The sequence below is a fragment of the Lissotriton helveticus genome, chromosome 9 (genome assembly GCF_964261635.1).
Source record: "Lissotriton helveticus chromosome 9, aLisHel1.1, whole genome shotgun sequence".
NCBI classification, from domain to species: Eukaryota; Metazoa; Chordata; class Amphibia; order Caudata; family Salamandridae; genus Lissotriton; species Lissotriton helveticus.
In genome coordinates, this window is record NC_136070.1 from 327,752,453 (window position 1) to 327,774,282 (window position 21,830).

Here is a 21,830-nt window from a genome sequence, read left to right on the forward strand (position 1 = left end):
TGACTTTTGGACGCCACCAAGAGGTCGTCAATGTATTGCACCAAAACAGACTTTCTAGGTAAGACTAAAGTTTCCAGGCATTTTTTCAAGATCTGATTAAAGATAGAGGGGCTCTCTGTGTACCCCTGGGGGACCCTGTTCCAAACGTACACGTGACTGTTGAAAGCAAATGAGAAAAGAAATTTGCTATCTGGATGCAATGGGATCGAAAAGAATGCATGACATAGGTCAATCACAGTGAACCATTCAGCATCCCAGGGAATCTGATACAGAATCACAGCTGGGTTTGGGACAATAGGACAGCAAGGAACCACAATTTTGTTTACCTTTCTCAGGTCTTGCACTACTATGTACTTGCCACTAGGTTTCTTGATTCCAATTATTGGGGAATTACATGGGCTACTCATCACTTCTTGTATGATGTTTGCTTCTAGTAATTTCTGTATTTCAATGGCAACTCCTGCCCTCACTTCGGCACTCATTCTGTAAGGCTTAGTATTGGGGTAGGCTGCATTTTCCTTTATGGCTATTTGTATTGGGTCTACGTTGGCCATTAATCCTACATCCTTTCCTGTAAAGTCCCATACTTCTGGCTTTACTGTCTGTTGGAGTTCTTCAGGTAAGTCTTGTATAGTGATTCGCTTAATTTCTGAGTCCGGTCTGACTAACATTAGCTTGTAAATACCATCTTCGTCTGGGGTTTGAATCTCAACGCCCTTTGGTGTGCAAAAGATAGTGCAGTTCATTTTGCACAGCAAATCACGTCCCAGTAATTTCACTGGACTGGTATCACAGACGACAAATCTGTGCATTTCTTTGAAGTTCCCTATTGATATCTCCATGGGCTCAGTAACGGGGGTACTAATCAATTGATTAGATACACCCACTACTTGGATTGCTTCTCCGGAGAGGGGTAGGTTTGGAACGTCTGCTGTTCTCACAGTAGAACGGGTAGCACCAGTGTCCAATAGAAAGGTGACATCATTTTCATCAACCTTTCCTTCAATGTATGGCCCTGACTGGTCTACCGGCAAGGAGGCGCCAAGTACACACTCCTTGTCCTCCCCTCTCAGGCCCCGTCAGTACTCGTCATCACAGAAAAAAGTGTCATTCAATAAATATTGCGAAGTTGCTGCATTTCTGTTTTCATTGCCCCCCCAAATCTCTATATCATCTCCCTGCGGTGATTTTCCCTTAAAAGTTGGCTTTGGCGCTCGGGGTATTTGAATCGTTTTTACCTGCTGCTGGGTCTTTCTTGGCTTTTCATTCTGCGTCTGTGGAATTAAATCAGGGGTTTGGGTATTATCGGACTGTAAATACGGACACTCGTCTCTCCAATGTCCAATTTCCCCGCACTGGTGGCAGGGAAATTTCTTTTTGGCTTCCTCTGTGCTCATTTTTGCTCTGGGCTTTCCTCCACCCCCACCCCCAGGGCTTTGGTTCTGAGTAGTTTTATTTAGCTTATTCAATTGTTTTTCCTGCTGTTCTGCGAGCTTCACTTGAGCCCACATCACCGTTTCCTTCAGGGCTTTTTTCTTTTCTGCCATTTCATCCTCACAATACTTTGCGTACCGTAGGACCTCGTCCATTTTCTTGGACTGCCAACAGATTTTGTTATCTTTTATCCACTGACAAATTTCTGGTCTTAAACCGTTTACAAACCTGTAAATGAAATGCGTCATGTCCTTCATCTCGATGTTATCTATACCACTGTACGTTTTGAACACCTGCAACAGCCTTTCATAGAAGGAATGCACAGTCTCGTCCCTTTCCTGCGTGGTTCTGTCTATCTTGGTCCAATCAGTTTCCTTTGCGGGCACTTTTAGCTTCAGATGCTGAATTACTTGTTCATATTTCCTCATCACCTCAATAGAGGGTTCACCTGTCTTGGAGTCCCTCTGGTATTCCTCACTAGGCCAAGCTATGGCTATCTTACACTCAGTCCACAGATCTACAGGGACCACTATGTCGAAGAATCCATCCAAGTCCTTCCACAAGCACTTTTGCACTTTTACAAATCTTTCTACCTGCCGGTACCAATCGACGGGCTTTTCTCGTAATTTCGGGAAGTCATTGGTAAAGGACACAATATCCTGTCTGGACCATGGAACATGTACATATTTTCCTCCTGGCACTTCACGCATAGGGCATAACTGTTCTGGTTTGTCTGCTTCCTTTAGAACAAATTCGGGAGTTACCTGCTTAGACCTGGCCTCATTCTTTTTCCTAGCCCATCTGGCTTTCCATCTTTCTACGTCTCCCCATTTCTGTAACACTGTCAATAGTTCTTTGACCTGTGCCTTTTTCCCTGATATATTCAGGTTTTCCAAATCTTTGTCTGAAAATTCTGCTCTGTATGGTTTCTGCAAGGGTTTCGATTTTGAAATATCTATTCCCATGCTAGCAGCAGTATCTGTCAATTTTTCATGAAGTACTCGGGCATTTCGGGTAAGACTTTTGCAAATAAACAACAGCTCTTCTTCAGAGTAGGTATTTAATCTGTCTAATCCCACATTTCCTGCCATTAGTTCTTCTATTTCTACTCTCAATTTGTAGAGATCTAATGGTTTCGTCTGCGAAGTTTGTTTCTCTAATTCTTGGCTCCATCTTTCGATTTCCTCAGGTGTAACCAAAGTGACACTTCTAGTACCCGAAGTCGATTCCATTTGAATCTCCCTCGCATTAAAAGGATTATGCCTTTTCTGCATTCTTTTCCCTGTATTTCTTTTGGGCAGATCCATTAGTGAGACTTCAGACTCGCCCTCGCTTGTCTGTTCATCTACAATTAAGGGTTCTGGTCTTGGCTGGGCTATGACTGGAGAAATGACGGGAGGGTTTGGACTTTCATGTCGGTCCCCATACAATGGAACCACTGGTCCAATAGTTACTGGGATTGTCAATGCTTCAGGACTGGTATTTAACTGAGAAATTTTCTGAATTATCTCAGCTCTCAGCTCTCTGCCTTGCTAGAATTTCTCGCTCCTTTTCTTCCAATAATCTTTCTACGGATTTGTCATGTAACACCTGTGGGGTCAGAGTGGGAGCATAACTCGGGGCAGTGGGATAAGTTTCACTAGGTCCTTCACCATAATTTGGTCTTGGGAACAAACTTCCTGTACCTAGGGACCTTGGTTCTCTTCCATATAGAGGCTGTAAAAATGGCATTCCTGAACCTGAGGGTCTTGGCTCACCCTCGTAGGGAGGTCTCGGGGAAAAATCGCTTTCACGGGAGTGTCTGGCATCCCCACCAGCTGATATTCTTGGATAGATATCTCTTGTATCTACAGGACCTAAGTTCTCGGTATAAGGAGGTATGGGCCAACCCCCTCCTGCACTGGCTGATCGGGCCTCATCCTGAAGATGAAGTCTTCGGGAATTATCCCCCTCACTGGAAGGTCTATTTCTTTCATTATAAGGAGGCGGACTTCTCATACACAGGTCATCCAATAATTCATCATCCGACTCTCCAATAGGTACCCAATGTTTGCACTTTTCTGTTTTCTTCTCCCCCCCCAGGAGGACCACATGCTGGCAACATGGGAAACAGTCCTTCTACAATCATATTCTGTCTCCACAGTTTCATCTTTTTGGCTCGGGCTTCCTGCTTCAATTTTGGATAAAATTTAGTTAACCCTTTATCCATTCGGGGCTTATCTCTCTCAAAAGCCTCAATTTCCCATTCCTCTAGTGCTTCATACTGTGTTAACCTAGGTCTGGGATGTAAGTCATTCATTCGGGTTCTCAAATTGAATAGAATCCTACTGTTAAAGGTACCCTCTAACGGAAAAGCCAATACTCCATCATCTTTCGTGTATTCCACCCAATTCTCCAACCATACACATGTGTTGTACCCTTTATCGAACATCATGAAAGATGCGGGAGTGTTGGGTTGCGGTATGACAACACCTTCTCTAGTTTTAATCGGCTTGTCCTTTTTGAAATAATTCTTCACCTTGTTTACAAGAGACACTTTTCTCTTAGTTCCGTACATAATGTTGTTTTTAACGCCTTTCCACTGATCGTTCTCAAATCCCATATGCTGTGGATCAGGTCTGGTATGCGGTCTATACGAATGCCACATACGATTTTAACGAGTGACTTTGTTTACAAAACCACTTCCAATCCAATTGCGTCTATTAATTCCGTGCGGCCAATGAAATGCACGAATTCAAATAATTTCAACCAATGGGTGCGCGGACTTTTCGTGAGACAGTTCTCACGCTCCGGAGCTCGCCCCTCCTTTACAATTCCAGCTCCGTTACAAACCCGCTGTGACTACCAATCCCAGCGCGGCACAGAGTGACGTCAGAGCAGCTTCGCGCCTGACTCCCTCCTTCACAAGGTAACGGAAATTTTCTTTCTTTCTAAAGTGCTAGTGCTTGGTTATTTAACAACAAATACACATTCGCCACTGTGCTCAAGTGTCTAGACAGGAAAAGAGTTTTGTTTCACTGCAAGTAAACTACTTCCATTTACTTTTCACACTCTACGGGTAGATCTCTTCCGCCTACCCTTCACACTAGCATTGGGGCACCTGTTACTTCCCTAGACTCATCCACCTTTCCGGGATATATCCAAGTCTTAAGTTTCACCAGCGAGCCCTTTTGCTTTCACTCAAGCTCCGATGAACCTGCTACTCTTCCGGTGTGACCCTCACTAGGTTTATGCCACAATAGGAATTTTGCCAATGAACCTCGTTACTAACATTTATTCAATCATACATTCAGAAAAAAAAACCCTAGTTAGTGCTTCCAGTTCTGCCTAACCTGCACCAACTTTCCTTGAAAGCCAGTGACCTCAAAGCAAGTGGATTCTATTCACCACTCGCTATTCAATTCCCCGGGGATTTCCGACAACACATAAAACGTTTTACTAATGAATGGATAAATACATATAACAGTATAAGAATAAGAACAACAATGTTAAAACATTTCATAATTTTTCAAAGCAAACCCTTCAAGTGAGTGATCAAATCACTCGAATTGTCTACTCTCTTTAGCAGCATCCAACTTAGTTAATCTTAACTAGTCCTACCTAACCTTTAGCTATTCCCTAACCATCCTCGATGCTACCAGAAAATTACTGATAGAGATCGCAGGTCACCCGACCAAATAATTTCACCACTTAGGTTTTCGGGCCCATATATTTCATTTCACCATATACATTGATCAGATGACCCTACAATCTACTACCAATAATTGTGAGTCCCTTCCTGCTATTTCTAGTGTACCCGACTTACCATCCACCGATACGGGTACCTATAACCACGATGGGTCAGGGAGCTAGCTGTAAAAGGAAAGACAGCAAAATACAAAACCCAACATAAAAATGATTTCAATGTTTCATCAAATGACCACGGACAACTGGGAAGTTTTAAGATTCTTTATCTAAATTCAGTTTTGAAAAGCATAACATTTACAGGGAAAACCCAGTCAATAATCGGAATTTTTACTATGGAAACAGTTTCATGAATATGAATGGGAAATTAGGAATCTTAACAGCTATAGTAAGGGTGTAATGTGAAACATGATATAACTCTAGTAAAGTACTTCAGTTAAATGTTAAGAGAAAATTATAGAACACATCAGGAAATTGCAACCTGCAATGTAGAAAATGATTTCTAAAAGGTAGGGTAACATAGGAACACGCTATGAAAGTAAATGCAAATAACTTTATGATATGCAATGGTTGCGGAAAAGCATGGAAAATTATCATATGCAAAGGTATGTCTTTATTGAAGCAAAGACGGAAAAATAGAAAGGTGCAGTTTTAGAGTTTTCTGCAAGATATTTACCTAGACTGGTGTGAAAACCAACCCTGGCCACGGGTCAGTTAAGGACAGGAGATACCCCAAGGAATAGCAGTCATCAATGGGACAGCAGGTGCAGTATGGACACCTCAGGACAGGACAGGAAACCCAGATTAGGATCAGGACAGGACCACCAGGACACGACCAGCACCCGCAGTTCGGAAGCAACGCCTGCGCTTCACCCTCTCTGCAGCTATCAGTCAGAACCCCGATTGGGTTAGCGAACTTCCCAGCAAAGTGCTCCGCCAGCACTTAAGGTTTAGTAAAACCTTAGTCTATGGTCAAATTCGGACAGAGTGCTCCGCAGCGCTCTTGTATATTCAGTCACCTATTGAGTGCGTTGGGTCAGTGACAGGTCAGCTATTCGGACAAGTCGGACAATTTCTCTAGCTAAACCTAGGCTAGATATACTCTTTTGGGTCAGTGTACCACCCCCAAATGTTGCAAAGTGTCAGAATCCCCAATTTCGATTGGTCCTAAGGTAGGATTTGGTTAACACACCAATCAGAACAGACTATTGTAAGACTTATTTTGCATGTTAAGGTACCGCCTAGCAAGATTGGGGTTCCCATGAGAGAATATGCAGAATACAATAGAAATAATGTCATTGTATCAAATCAGGAACATGATTTCTCTATCCTCCTGGGTCAGGGGTGGCGTTCTCAGGAGCCTCTTGTCTGTGACTGCCAGCTGGCTGAGTTCCACCGCTCAAGGCTACGGCTGCCTGGGCTGCGCGGTCATGCGCAGAAAGGACCCTCAAGATGGCTCTCGACCCAATTGGACCCCCCGTTTACCATGGTACATGAAAAGTAAGCGAAAACAAATTAAAACATAGAAATGAATGAATGTATTACATGTCATGATTTCACACTTCAAGTTTATCATAACATTAATTGCATAGTATAATGTTTTTAAGTGCTACGCATAACGACACGATGAGCAATAGCACGAGCTTCACTTCATTATCACATTAAGCTGCCATTTTATGGCGATTACGCATGCGCACCCTTTCCCTCCAAAACTATATCTACGTGAAGTCACGTGAGTGTGACTGACGCATGCGCAGAAGAGGAAAGTCAAGCAGCGGCCATTTTAGGAACAAGGATTAATCGTATTAGTAGAACACATAGGCAAGCTTCACTATTACACACGCACATTCAAAATACATTAAAATTAGTAAAACGAACAATTGAAATTACGAAATTATAACACATTTTCGAGGTTCTTGACTCGAGCAAGTCGCGATGCGAAATCTTGCTCTATCAAGGTGGCTAGATCAGTTTTGTTCCATGTGAAGAGGAGCTGGGTATCATCAGAATATGCGATGATCTTGGCACCAAGCTCCTCCACCAGCTTAATCAGCGGTGTGACATATATGTTAAAAAGGAGGGGGCTCAAAGTGGACCCCTGAGGCACTCCTGTGGTCACACTTTGAGGGGCAAACTAGGACGGGGGGAGCCAAACTTGCTGCGTTCTGCCGTCTAGGAACGATTTCAGCCAATTCCAAGCTGACCCAGAGATACCAATGACCGAGAGGCGGGCCAGCAACAAACAGAGTGAGGCACAGTATTGAATGCTGCAGAGAGGTCCAACAAAATCAGAGCCGCCCTGCCACCAGAATCCAGACATTCCCGAATGGCTTCAGAGATTTCGACAAAGGCCGTTTCAGTACTATATGAGGCTCGGAAGCCAGATTGGGCTGGGTGGAGTAAGCCAAACCCTTCAACATAGCTGGTAAGCTGTTTATTAACAACTTTCTCGCAGACTTTCGCCACGGCAGGAAGGCGAGATATATGGCGATAACTAGCAGGGACAGATGGATCCAAAGAGGGTTTTTTCAGAAGAGGCAGCAGTTGGCCTGTTTCCAAGCTAGAGGAACTATAGCAGCATGTAGAGACAGATTGATAAGACTGTTAACCTCTGGGTTCACTGTCTCTGCTACTGACAGGTGTTGGGCGGGGAACCTGATTTCAAGGACTTGAGAACCATCAGGGAGTCAGGCGGAGCAGTAGGTGAAAAGGCCGCCAGAGAAGGTGATGGATGAGACGTAGATGTTGGCCCTTTTGGAAACGGGTTCCCTACCATGGGGTTGGTGCCAGTATTAAAATTGACCTGGAGAGTCTGGATCTTGTTAATGAAGAAACTAGAAAGTTTCTTGCACCAGGCAGCCGAGGTAGGAATCCTGATGGTCTCTGCGCTAGGGGCTAGGAAGCTCTGCACAATGGAAAATATTTCCTCGGCTTTGTTTCTGGAGAGAGCGATACGCTCGGTATAGTAGAGTCTCTTAGCATGCGATATAGACGCATAATATGTTTTCTGAGCTTTCCTTAGTGCCAACTTGGCCAATGGGCAATACTTCTGTCTCCAGCCACGATACAGTTTTTTAAAATATTGTTTTTGTACTTTGAGCTCACTGGAGAACCATGGTTTTGAAAGAGAATCCCTGGTTTGCCTCTGCAGTGAAAATGGAGACAGGAACTCAACCACCTGCGAAATCTAACTTTTCAAACGATCAAGGGCTCCCTCCAGGTCCTTAGCGAAGGCTGGTTGTGTCTCAGCCAAGATCAGGGTAAAGGCTATAGTGACAGGGAGGCGGTGTTGACATGCTATGTAACCTGACCTCTACAATCTTTTTTGCTATTGGTAATCTATTAGTCATATCACAAAAAAACGATGCCAAAGGACATCATGGCCAAGCTATGAAAATTTAAAATTTGCCATTTGCTTACTGTTCCGGTTTTCCTCTGTGTTAAAAATGCGGAAACATAAAGTAGCTTTATTTAGGCTTTCAAATTCTGTTTTGTCCAGTGAAGAAAGAGTTGGACTAATGGTGTTTTTTTTACTCATTTAATGGTGTGCTTTTACTCTGAAGAGTTACCGGCACTCAAAGCTAGGCGTTTTATCCGGCCCACCGGATTCAAAACTGTGACCATGAAACAGTGGGTGCTAATAATTACGCGGAAGTGCAGAGGGTAGACAGGCTTCCTTTAAGTGTTAAACAGGAAGTGACGTCAGGACCTTGCAGTAGCTGGCGGGTGTGGCGAGTGCAACACACTGTGAAAGCAAGACACACAAAGTGAACACAGACACCTCATGTATAGTGCAGTATGGCCTCCTTCAAACACCATACGTCACATTCTACACCAATATAAATTGCAGCACAGATCGTGAATCTTTCCCCAATGATCTTGAATATGTCTTAAACAGAGTGCTTAAATACCGTTTTCCTTTAATTTCTGTTTAATATGGGTGCTGTGTGATAATCTTATTACAGACATTTATTTTAGATCAAAACATAACTCCTCTATGAAAAATGGGAGGATGTCACAACAATTATTTGCAGTAATATAAATAAGCTGCTGCTCTTGTGCACTCAGGTGGGCACTGCCGCGGCGGCTTACTTTGGAGCCTTGTGCCTTAGGCTTTGTTCATGGAATCAGGAAGCTGACTTCCTAGCTCAAGGCTTCCACTAGGGGTGCGCTTGGAACCAGGTTGCTAGCAGCGATGAGACCCCTGTACAAGGTGGCCCGACCTGGCCTTCACGAGGAATATCGACCCAACAAGCAGAATAGTCAGAGACTAAATACATTCAATTTGTTTGAGCAGCAGCCAAAAGGGTACATTTGAGGCGCATTGCCCCCTGGACCAACTACTGCCCCGGTTAACGTATCACCGCACTACAGAAGTAAGCCGGGTCCTGCTGGTGCTCAGCACCCGCAGTTCTAAAAAGCAGGTGCTGAGATGAGTCCCTATCCACCTCTCAATTTTTTGCCCTCCCCCTCTGGGTAGGAAAAAACATCTTAACAGCATTATCACCCTTCACTGCTTTGATGAACTTACAAGAGATTCGTTATAGTTCTTTCAGTCTCACCATGTCAGAACTGAAACATTTTTCATATTATATAGTAAAAGCAGTAGTTGTTGATTATTTATCTTATGCACATAATTCAGCCTAACTCTGCTAAATGTGCCGGTGTAGATTTTTTATCATCCTAAAGAATTTGTCACAAAGTATTTAAAAGGGCTTGAGTGAAAGGAGGCTCAGTCCTTCAACCCTCTATTAGCGCCAATCTATATCCTTATGTCTGTTGTGGAGTTTGTCAGCTTTCTTACCACACTTCTCATCCCAGTACAACTATGCAAAACATGCTTGGAGTTTACTTGACAGGATTAATAATGTTGTGCAATCTCTACATTCTGAATCACTACTGAGGGACGTAGTAAACACTATCATTGGCAATCCACCCATAGTCAACTCATGGATTAGGAAATTTCAAATCAAAGTGTTCACACAGCTCAGAATCCAATTGAGACCACATAAATCCGTCAGTATAACTGACCTCTTAAATCCAAAATGTTTAATGTGTGAACGAAATGCATCTCGACTGACCTGGTGGAATGAGCACACCACTGAAAGCATGAAAGAGTGCATCCACATTGAAGGTGATACAAACCAAGATTCTCAACTAATCCATATCAATGTAAATATTTTAGAACTCCCTTACAGAAGATTCACCAGCTCACTGCTCAACAAACAAAGCGACCAGGGTGCTTGAGATCGGAGCTTAACCCTCTTCTTCACTACACAAGTAAATAAACAAGCATGTGCAACAATTACGTAACACAAGGACACATTCGTTTTTGGTAGGCACAGGGAGATTCAGTGACATGTACACAGTGTACTGCACTGCTAGAACAACCCGGCCACAAACTCGGCAAACACTCCAACCTCTGGGAGTAGACCGTGAAGCTGCCATTCATCTGCCACCCCGAGAGTACATACGTCTGGAAAACACACTTACTTTTGTCTTGAAATGGCGGTGGGCTGGCGCAGAGCTCAGTTGAGTGGCGGAGCCCCGTAGATGGCTAGAGAAGGGCTGGGGCAGCAACAAAAATTGGCAACAGGGAAGCTCTTTCTGCAATCAGGGTGGTCACAGTGCAGGTAAAAAAAAAAAGAAGGAAATAGAGGGGTGACCCCCAAAAATGAAGGGCAAAAGTATGAGGGTGGGCCTGATAACTGTTGAAACGCCCAAACAGTGACGCCTGGATCAGACAACGATTGGCTCAGGGGCACGGCAGCAGGTCAAACAAGCATTGGCATAGCCAATAGGTCTCGCCTTTGGGACCTTATAAGTATTTAGCTATGCAGCACAATATCCTTACTGCAACAACATTAACTGTTGCATGGCTAAACACTTATACAGTTCCAAAGGCGAGACCTATTGGCTATGCAAATGCGTGTTAGAAATAGCTTTTAAAACTGTCACATAAGCTGCTCCATAAAACAACATAATCATGTGCTTGGGTTAAAAAGATCTATAAATCTACTGACTGCCATAAATGTTTTATTAACGTTCGTATATTTTATGCAAATTGGAGCAAGTAGAGAACGAATATCGCTGTTTAAACGCAGTGAATAGAACGACAGATGGACTGTACTCCATCATATTACTTGCTTGTGATTTTCGTAAATTGTGTTTAAAGTATTTTATTTTAAACCTTGAATGGCTAAGATCCCATTGCGTAAATAATATAATATGGAATCGATAGACTGCATGTACAAATCTAAAGGAGTGATAGATAAGGCGTCTTAGTAAGAGACTAACCAGCTCAGCAAATTACAAGTTTAGCGTTAATGAAGCGGTCAACTGGCTCTTAGCATTGTAAATGTATCAATCTATGCATAGCATTCCAGAGGAAAGCAATCCTTGTTTGGTTGTATATGTACAAAAAAGTAGAACGTTAAATTGAATGCATATAGTGGAGGTCACAGGACTCGTCAGTAGAGCTTTGCACTGGAAACTGGTACAGGGATGGCTTCCTGTATTTGTTTTAAAGGACATGTCACAGTGATCACAGCTGATGTGGGTACCTTCCACTTAAAGAGGCGCACATTTAACTCAAATATGACCTGTGATAAAGGGTTCTTAACAAAACAACCTGTGAACAGCCACTGTTGAAGATAAGGCAAGTTGGTAATACCTGCCTGTGTTTACGAGTAGAATATTAAGTGTTATAGGATTTAGTCAGGGGCAATCATCCTCCAAGATGTGACCTTCAGCAATGTCTGATGAAGATGCGGCGAGTAAAAACTGTTAAAATTGGTGTTGGATTCCTGCCACTGCATGTATTACTCATAATTAAACTGAAATTGTAAGTCAAATACAAAGGCTGTGCTTAGGGATTAGGAGAAGAATGTTGCTAAGTAGTATAAGGTGCATGCTCAAATCAAAATTGGCCTTACTGTACAAGACTAATGATGAAAATGTAAAATACGGTATTGTTCTGATTAATGTCAACAATAAAAATAAATGTTAAAAAACCAAAAACAAAGGCTGTCCATGGCTGCCCAGATTAGTCCAGTGTCGTCGGTGGTCCTGGTGACACCATACAGGCACGGATTCCGAAGCTGCATCCCTTAATGACTGGTGAGGTCGTTGAGGCAGATGCCATCCCCAAGAGGGTTGATGCGAAAACCTCAGGATTTGCCTCAATGTCCGGATCGATGGAAACACCTAAGCTGTCAGAGCCCGACTGGGCTGATGCAAATATCAAGGCAGTTGCAGCCCGACTGGGCCTATGTGAACACTGTGGAGGTTAGAACCCCCACTGAATCAGTGAACTGAAGCACTGATGTGTTTGCAGTTCTTGCTAGGAACCTTGGAGAAACTGGGAGAGTCTATGCAGCACTTGTCACTCCTGTCTTTGGTCTCGGGCTATTTGCTTTCTTACAGTGTGCCTCCTACCTGTAAAACAATGGGCGTCTCCACCTGGACAGTAACACCTCCTGCACGGACAGGCAGAATACTTCCCTCTCTCAGCACAAAGGCTTCTAGGTACTAGGCAGAACGACAGCTTCAACAGCAGAAAGGGCACATTTCAGGTATTATACCCTTAACGCTGGAAGATTGTCTATCAGAAAGACACTAGCCCTGGTCATGTAGCTGTCCTTCAAGTACTCTGCAGAGCACTCCCTTCCTTGCTTACAAAGAACTTGGAACTGGAACAAAGTGGGTGGTTTCGGTCCCATTTGTAGGCACACTTTAGAGACGGGGAATATAGATCCACAGTCTCAAACGCCTGGAACATTTCTGGGTGTTTCTGAGGCTGCTGTTCACATACAACACAGCCTTTGTGTAAAGTAGTGTAAAGTGATGATTTTCACAGCAGGCACAATGGGGTGGTCTCCTAACTTGGGCACCCACAACAGGAGCACATTGAAGTGCATGGCTGTCCGTAGCCTCTCCGAAGCAGTAATCAGCGACAGTCCAGAGGGCATACATGACTCAGAAGCCTCCTTATCTTGCGTAATAAACTGCCTGCTCCACCCAATACCCATACCGTCCACCAAATGGCAGTGCTTAAGAAGAATTATTCAGCAATCACTTAATAACAAAGTCTTCATGACATTTCTACAGGTAGTGCTGTCTGCATCCTCCTCGTTTAAGTGGATTTATACTAATGTCTTCAATACTCCGTCTCAAACACACCGGGCCCTACTACTACATATGTGCCACACACACTGCATGTACTCCACATGTACACCAGATGTCCGAACAAGGTACTGGGCATTCACATAACAGAACTATACTCAAGATGGGGAGTAGTCCACTCTCGCACTTAATCAGATAAAGTCTGGTCACTTACTCGTATAAAGTCTGGTCATACTTTCAAATGCAAAACACTGTATGCTGCCATCGCCTCTTTGTGTTACTTCCAGGACAGTGACATAAGTTCTTTGTCCACTGTGCTGCTCCAGTTTACAGAAAAGGTCCTGGAGCTTGCATGGTCGTGAACAGGCGTAGACCTCTGCACACACATAAAAGTAGTCTGAAGTCCGGGCCAAAAAACAAAGTAAAATGCTCTGGCTCAAACATTCAACACTGCTGAAATATGAGTAATAACATGCGTTATGTGCATTGCATACCCTAGCATGCGAATTTCAGTGGTAATGCAGATTTGAGAAAAAAAAGCAGGACTCCGATTTTAACTTTAAAAAAATGTAAACTGTATTTTATAGATTTTTCACGAACAAAAAACATACGGTGCCTTTTGAAGAGAATCTTCAGCAGACAGAAGTTAAAAACGTATGCAGTCCAACCAGATCTAAATTATAGATCTGGAATATACATATGAGTGGTGGTGGTGGTGGTGGTGGAGTGGTGTGGCTCACTGGTTGGAGTGGTGTGGCTCATTGGTTAGAGGCGGCAGAAGTCGGGCCGGGACCAGGGTTCAATTCCCGACGCGGGAGGGTCGTGGACCTGGGTCAGTGGACTCGATAATTCCCGCTTCGGTGCTTACTCTAATCAGGGGTTCCACTCGGCAACTCTGGGCATTAGCTTGCCTAATCTCCACAACGGCCCCACCAATTCCAGGGATGCCTGGCTCCACCTTGGGGACTCCCAGCAGGGACCATCCCACAGGGAAAGCCAGGACGGGTTCCCCAGAGTTATACAGCGCCAGGAGACCTATGGACGGGTAGCAGTGCGCTTTACAAGCTCAAATACATTTACATTTACATATTTTGAGGGGGTCCCCAGACAGCACAGATAGAACCAAGGCATCGAGCTTCAAATAATGCATCAACATATTCATGCTCACATGGTCGTTATGAAACCTACAGGGAGACATTTCTGTCTCCCTTCAATCCTCCCCTCCCGAGCTATCCTACATGGGGCGGTCCCTATCTTCTTGGAATATACCCAGCAGTTGTACCCACTGTAAAATAGCAGTAGGCGCCACATCCTCAGTATGTGAGAGGCACATGTGTTGTTCCTCCGTGCCCCCCACTCCATCAAATCCTTCAACCAACAGGTCAGCAGCGGAGCTCTTGGCCCCATCCACCCAATAGCTACCTGCCTCTTCGCCAGGAGTAGGGACTGTTGAGCCAATCTGTGAGGGATCCTAAGACCTCTGGGGAGATTGTAACTTTTTTTAAATGTATTTTTATATGACCCTCTTGAGCTTTTTCTCATGCACCTAATTTCAATCCTTGCTTTCCTTTCTGTAGCCAACCCCTGCTGTGCACAAGGGTTTGACCATGTGCAGGGGGGGGAATAGTTTTATGACGCACTTAATTTCCACCGATCACCAAAAGGGCGGGCGAGCCTCACAGGGTATCTGAACATACTCTACTGACCCAACTCCTAGAGACAACCCAAACATTTCTAACTAGACACCCATCAGGTGTTTTTTTAAGGACTCTCACCCTCTATCAGAGGCATACCTCATTGTAGAGTCCTTGTGCCAGGACTTATTGTCCATGCACGGGCTGCACCTTGTAAGACAAGGGAGCTCTTTGATTTAATGGGATGGATCCTAAAGTTCAAATACTTAAGGAGTCCATATTATTTTTATAATGGGATACTCCTTGGTATGATTAAAATCAAAGAGGCACGTTGTCACCAGGTATTACGAGTATTACTCAAAGTAGCTGCATGTGTATCCTAATATCAGTGCCTTCTGGTAATATAGCGAGTTTCTTTTCTTTAAAAAATGGATCCATAAAAATCCAGAGGGCACATTTTCCCCATGTCCCTGCTGCAACTCCATCGCTGTGCTCTTTTGTTGTCTGCAGCTCCAGAAAACGCTGGTAAGTTAAGAAACATTGGAGCACTTCCGAGGGAATCTTGAAAATAAAATAGCCGACAATTATGGAGAGATTTGCCCTGCTCAGATGTGCACTCCTTCTAGAGATTTTGGCACCTCAAGGGCATTGTGGCATGGTGGTTGTCTGACATCTTAATTGGATTATTAAGCCTACTGACACCAAGAGCAATATGAAAAGAGAAGAGGAGGAGGCAGCCAAAATAACATAAGCATACCAAGGGTACAGAAACCAGGCTGGAGTACCCTTTAAAGGGTCAGATGGAAGGGGGGAGGGAGTTGAAGAACTGAAGGTGCAAAGGCAAACCAGCTTTTACAGTGATCTGGAAAGATGACACCTTGAGGTGCACAGGCTGCCCCAAAGACTTCGGTGAATGAGAGAAAGGTGACGGTGAATGACAGACGTTATTCCAGAAGCGGTATTGTTGAAGAGGTATTTTTCCCTTGTGCATTGACAAGTGAAATAAACTTTACTAAAAGTAGCAGCCCTCCTTCTTCACATCAGTCTACTGCATTAAACAAACGTTGTACACCTGTCAGGCAGAATCCACGTTGTGATCCTGTGGGAAGGCACTTGGGTTGCTTGTTGCAGCCTTGGTGTGATATGAAGGTCAAATGTAATTGAATTTTGATGTTTTTCACACAAAGGGAGGCCAGGTTTCCATGTTTTTTCCACACATTGAGCAACCAATGAGAGCAAAGGAAAACAAGCCTCAATAAGCAGTTACATGACGTAATCCCAGACAAAGACTTGTCCTGCCACCAGGCACATACTTTTCCTTTGAATAATTGTTTTTCTTTATATTGGAAGTAGGTCAGGTGTCCGACTGAATTTTTGTAATCTATACTCTGAGGAAAAATGACATTCCAGAAAGGTTGTGAAATTCCTTTGTTTGCTTCCTTTGTAGAGGTGTACGAAGAAGACACACGGCCCTTTGACAGCAGGTCATTCATATTGAAGAGGCCAAAGTTGTCCGAAGAAATAGCCACACGGAATCAACCTATTGAAAAGATGACTGTTGAAGGGGTACAGGCGCAACCCGGACGCCTAATAAAAAGCCGGTAAGATCACAACACAATGATGTCAATATTATTATATTACGTAGGCAAATGCATCATATTTTATATGGCAGTGGCATTCCCTTCATGGACAGCATGACTATATTTTTATCCTTTGAAAACAAAGCTAATAAATTGACTGTGAACAAAATGAGAGTACTTATGTTCGAGGCATATGAGCTGCAGATTGTACACCTTAGCATTAGACCGCCACCTGGTATTGGGCTCGGATGATTGCAGGTTGTTTTTGTCTTGGAAGAAGTCTTTGTAGTCACGAGATAGGTGACTCCTCCCTTGGACAACAGTGTGCATGGTCATCGACTCCATCCCTAGATTGTTTTTTTCCGCCACTGGGTTCGGATGAAAGTTTCTCCGCTCCGGCCAGCAAAAGATTTTTCAGTAACTTCAAAGCGCAGAACTTCCACAAACTTCAAGAAACTACCTTCGACATCGAAGACAAGTCTTTTCGACGACTTAACTTCCATTCCGGTCATCGAAGTGGGCCATTAGGCCTATCGACGCCGTGCGGCCTACACCACATGGAAAGAAATCCGTTAAAGAAATGCCCGAAATGCCAGTCAAAATCCCCACATATTGATCACCGCGAGGTCTGTAACCTCTGTCTATCGCCGGAACACGACGAGTCGACCTGCACAGCTTGTGCGTCCTTCCGATCGAAGAAAACAATCCGGGATCGGAGGGCCCGTCGACACGAGATGAGATCAGCACCAGCACCGGAGGATATCGTCGACGAAGAGCTTCCCCTCGTTCCCGAAGAAGACTCTCCTGATCTCCAGATCGTATCAGAGGCAGACGACTCAGATGACTCCATTCCATCGGGTCAGCGCGTGAGTACTACTGCCCCTGCACCACACACTCTGCCCAAACCGAAGGCTACGGTCAGCACTCCGCCCAAAAGGCCCAGTCGAGACCGAAAATCCACTTCGAGAGCCTCGCCATCGAGCTCGGCACCGAAGAAACGAACAAAGCCTTATAGTGCCTCGACACCGAGTAAAATTCTCCCGTCGGCACCGAAACACAAAGACACCTCGGCGCCGAAGCCAAAAGACCCTTCGGTACCGAAGCCAAAAATCGTACAGAAACCGAAAGAAGCATCGGCTCCGAAGCCGTCCACTTCTACATCGGCGGCGAAAATAAAAAAGCCTGATTCCGAGTTACCCAAATCCTCGAACAAGCCTATGAAGCCGAAAACAACTCCTTCGGCACCAAAGACTATGCCACCGGACGTTACAACACCTCCTAAGGCTAAAGAAAGACCACAACCTCTGTCGGAGCCGAAAAAATCTAAGCTCAGGAAGGTTGTAGAAGAGGAGCAATTTTTTACACCAGATCCTCAACAAAAGAAGATCTATAGAGACCCAAGGACAGGACGTGTGGGTACTACACCTCAAAAGAAGAGACCAGCAGATACACCACCCACACCTGTGAAGGACTGTGCAACATCTCCTATGCACCCTTCCTCTCCTACACCTCTTCTTCCTCCTTCTCCTGTACCTCCTCAACATCACCTCAGCTATCTCCTACACATTCTCCAGTATCATCACATTCCTCACAGCAAAAAGATGATGAATACAAGAGGTGGGACAATGAGGAAGAGCCTAGCTCATACACAGATGAGGAGTTGTGGTATTTTTCAAACCCCAAAGATGTATCTATATTATGACACACAGGGTATGCATGACATTCCAGAACCGCACTCATACCCATCAAAGCCTTCCCCTCCAGAAGACCCAATTAGTTTTAGTCATCTGCCAAACAGAGCTGCTGTTTACCACGGAGTCCCTATGCATTCTGATGATCTTGAGGAGGATTTTCTCTTAGATACCTTTGAGCACTCTCGGAGGACTGCTCAAATTCTTCCAATGATTAAGAGAGTAGTCAAACATGCTACAGAAGTATTTAAGGACCCTGTACGCACAAGAATATTAAACCCTAGAATTGAACAGAAATATAGACCAGCACCCACAGACCCAGTCTATATTAAAGGACACCCACCACTAGATTCATTAGTGGTGTCCAATGCCAGGAAGAGGGCAAATTCTCAGACATCTGGAGAAGCCCCCACCTTATAAATAATCAAAGGTACTCGATGCATGAGGGAAAAGGGTAGCTGCACAAGAAGGCAAGTTAATATCCAATGCCTCAAAAAAATGTGCACTAGATGCCGCTGACACAGCATCTAGAGCTGTAAATACCAGTGTCATACTTAGGAGACATGCGTGGCTACGCATTTCAGGGTTTAAACAAGAAGTACAAACTACCATCTTAAACCAGCCTTTCAATCAAAACCAATTATTTGGTCCTGAAGTAGATACCATACTAGAAAAAAGGAAGAAAGACACCGACACTGCCAAGTCTATGGGAGCTTTACAGTACACAACAAACAGAGGCTCCTTTCATCGCTCCTCCTACAGAGGAGGCTCCAAACAGACTGGAGCAGGCACTACAACATCGTTTAAGTCACAAACATCCTCCATCAAAAATACTTTAGAGGAGGATATAGAGGAAACAATAACAAAGGAAGAGGCTGCGGTAACAACAACAACCGATCCTCTTCCACCACCAACTAACAATGACTTCCCTCTGCTTCCCCCACAGAATACCACTCCTGTAGGGGGCAGATTAACACAGTTCCTACCTGTCTGGAACTCCATTACAACAGACAAGTGGGTAAGACAGATTATCCAACATGGCTATTGTCTAGAACTTACAGCAACCCCTCCAAACATACCTCCAAGACAGCGTCCAATGTCTACAGACCATCTAACTCTGCTTCAACAAGAAGTGTTAGCAGATAGTTCCTTTAGAACAACAAGGGATGGGGTTTACTCACTGTATTTTCTAATTCCCAAGAAGGACGGAACACTGAGGCCAATTCTCGACCTAAGGCCCCTCAACCATTACATACAATCAGATCACTTCCATATGATCACTCTACAACAAGTGCTTCCACTGCTACAACAGGGCGACTTCCTTACAACAACGTCTAAAGGACACCTACTTCCATATCCCCATACATCCTGCTCACAGAAAGTATCTAAGGTTTGTACTACAAGGACAACATTATCAGTTCAAAGTCCTTCCATTCGGGGTAACAACGGCACCAAGAGTATTCACGAAGTGCCTAGCAGTAGTAGCAGCACATCTAGGAGAAGACAACAGAAACATGTCTTCCCTTATCTAGACGACTGGCTCATAAAGGCAAAACCGTTCAATCAGTGTGTTCAGCACACACAACAAACAATTCAAACATTGCACGACTTAGGGTTTACAATAAACTACACCAAGTCGCACCTAGAGCCTTCGCACATACATCAGTATCTAGGAGCTACACCAAACTCTAAGACTTCAGGAGCCTGTCTGTGTGCCATGCCCAGCAGCACTGCCTAAGTCACCCCTCTAGCAGGCCTTGCTAGCACTATGACAGGGTTCACTATGTCTCCGGTGTGGGCATATCTGCTTGAGTAGATATGCCCATACAATGTTTAAGTCTATTCTTAATATTTTAAGTGCCAGTGATGCCATAGATAGTACATGAGCTGGAAACTCGACAACTTGAGTTCCCCAGCACCATGATGGCTTTACTGAACCCAGGAGTGTCTGGTACGAAACAACTACTCTCAATAACCAGTGTGGGATTTATTGAAACATGTACCCAGGGGCACCTTAGAGGTTCCCCCTGAAAACCTACCAATCCTGGTGTGGGCTCTGATTGACTTTAGCATATAACATACAGGATAGGAGGGTCTCAGGGAAGTTTAAAGACCTGCTCAGGCTTAATCCCCTAATAACTAACATGAATAACCAAAATGAACCTGGGGGTCTATTATTGAGTAAACTTAATACTCTAAAGTGGTAAGACTGGTGCCCAATGATTAGGTGCAAGGTAAAAAATCCCTTTCAGTCTTATGTACAATGCTCATAGTCCAACACACATAACCACCAGTAACAGTAGATGTGACCCAATGTCCAGAGATGGATTCCCATCAAAGTCTTGTTAATGATCATTATCATCTGGTCATCCAAAGGGAGGGATGGTGCGTCTCTTGATCATTTAGACAATGTCCATACCCTCCATAAGAGACAGGGTTACGACCCCCAATTACTTGTAGACCATATGTATGACCATTATATGGGAACAAGTACAGTGCAAAAAACAAACCATATGAAAGTGAGATTAAAAATAGAATAGAGGAAAAATAGCAAAGAAACTTTAATAGCTATTAGTCTCTTTCAGATTAAAACCAAGAACAGCGCAAAGATAGCAGTTTCACCAAATAGCTGCATTGGGGCCGACATGTTTCTGCCAAACAGGGAACAAACTCCCAAGGCTTTCTTCAGGGCCTCTGTTCTAAATAATTTTTGCCACTGCATGTGCGTACTACAAATAAATAAACAAACCAATAACAAATAGTGAAAGCAAAACCATAAAGGATATATATAACTATTCCTCCATGTCAGTTGGTGTAATGTTCACCTACAATAAACAAATAGTGATGTCAGTGTGTTGGATATGGCAATAAATAAATATATAATTCGAAATTTTGTCTGTCTTACTCACCCATAATGACAGGGAATCGGACCTCACTCACCTGGACCAAGCTCAGGGTAGAGGAGGCCACGCGCTATGAAAGCAAGAAAAAAGGGTGTTTGATAACAGAGTAGGGTAATGTACTTCCTTACTCTAAACATCTGTCACCTCTCTCTTTACTTTATTTACACCCCGTTCTTATTACTCACTAAAAAAGCTCACCCGCAACCCTCTGAGTAAGCAGTCGCTCAATGGTCTCCTATTTGTTAACAAATAATTCAAAGAATGTATCTGAGCAGAGTAGCATATCTATAAAAGCTCAGATAGTAGTTCTCTAGTATACTACATATTTAATAGTCAAACCATTGATCTCCTTACCTCTCCGTCGTTGCCTCAGACTGAACCTAAGTCTGGGGGAGGCAACGAGAGGAGGAGAACAGGTCTAATTTGAAGCTAGAAACACCGAAGCGTCGACCAATCAGAACATTTCTGGCTCGATATTTCATGGAAAAACTGTCTCGTTTCTAAACATTGTTCTGATTTAAAATGTGCGAACAAATGAGTAAAAAAGAGTAAAAAACTCACTCCGTGTAGATTTAAGGGCACCAGAGTCATTAGGGTCTCGGTAGAAACAAGGTACCAGACTAGCGTACTCTCGCGATGAAAAACGAGAACTCCAACCAGGCGTCATCGAGGCTGCAGAAGGGAACTACAACCTGACGTCATCCTAGGCTGAACGGTAGTTCAACGTGCTCGTGAGTCGGAAGTAGACTCTAACGAATGACTTCGTGGCGGGCCAATCAC

General features: G+C 44.0%; 1 protein-coding gene across 2 annotated transcripts in view; it reads left to right on the forward strand.

Annotated features, from left to right (window-relative positions):
* Window positions 1-21,830, forward strand: part of ZC3H14 (zinc finger CCCH-type containing 14) — a 319,723-nt gene that overhangs the window by 221,612 nt on the left and 76,281 nt on the right. For both annotated transcript variants that reach the window (XM_078660018.1, XM_078660019.1), the window contains exon 11: window positions 16,324-16,477. In XM_078660018.1, coding sequence (XP_078516144.1) covers window positions 16,324-16,477 — 154 coding nt within the window. The remainder of the gene's footprint in view (window positions 1-16,323; window positions 16,478-21,830) is intronic.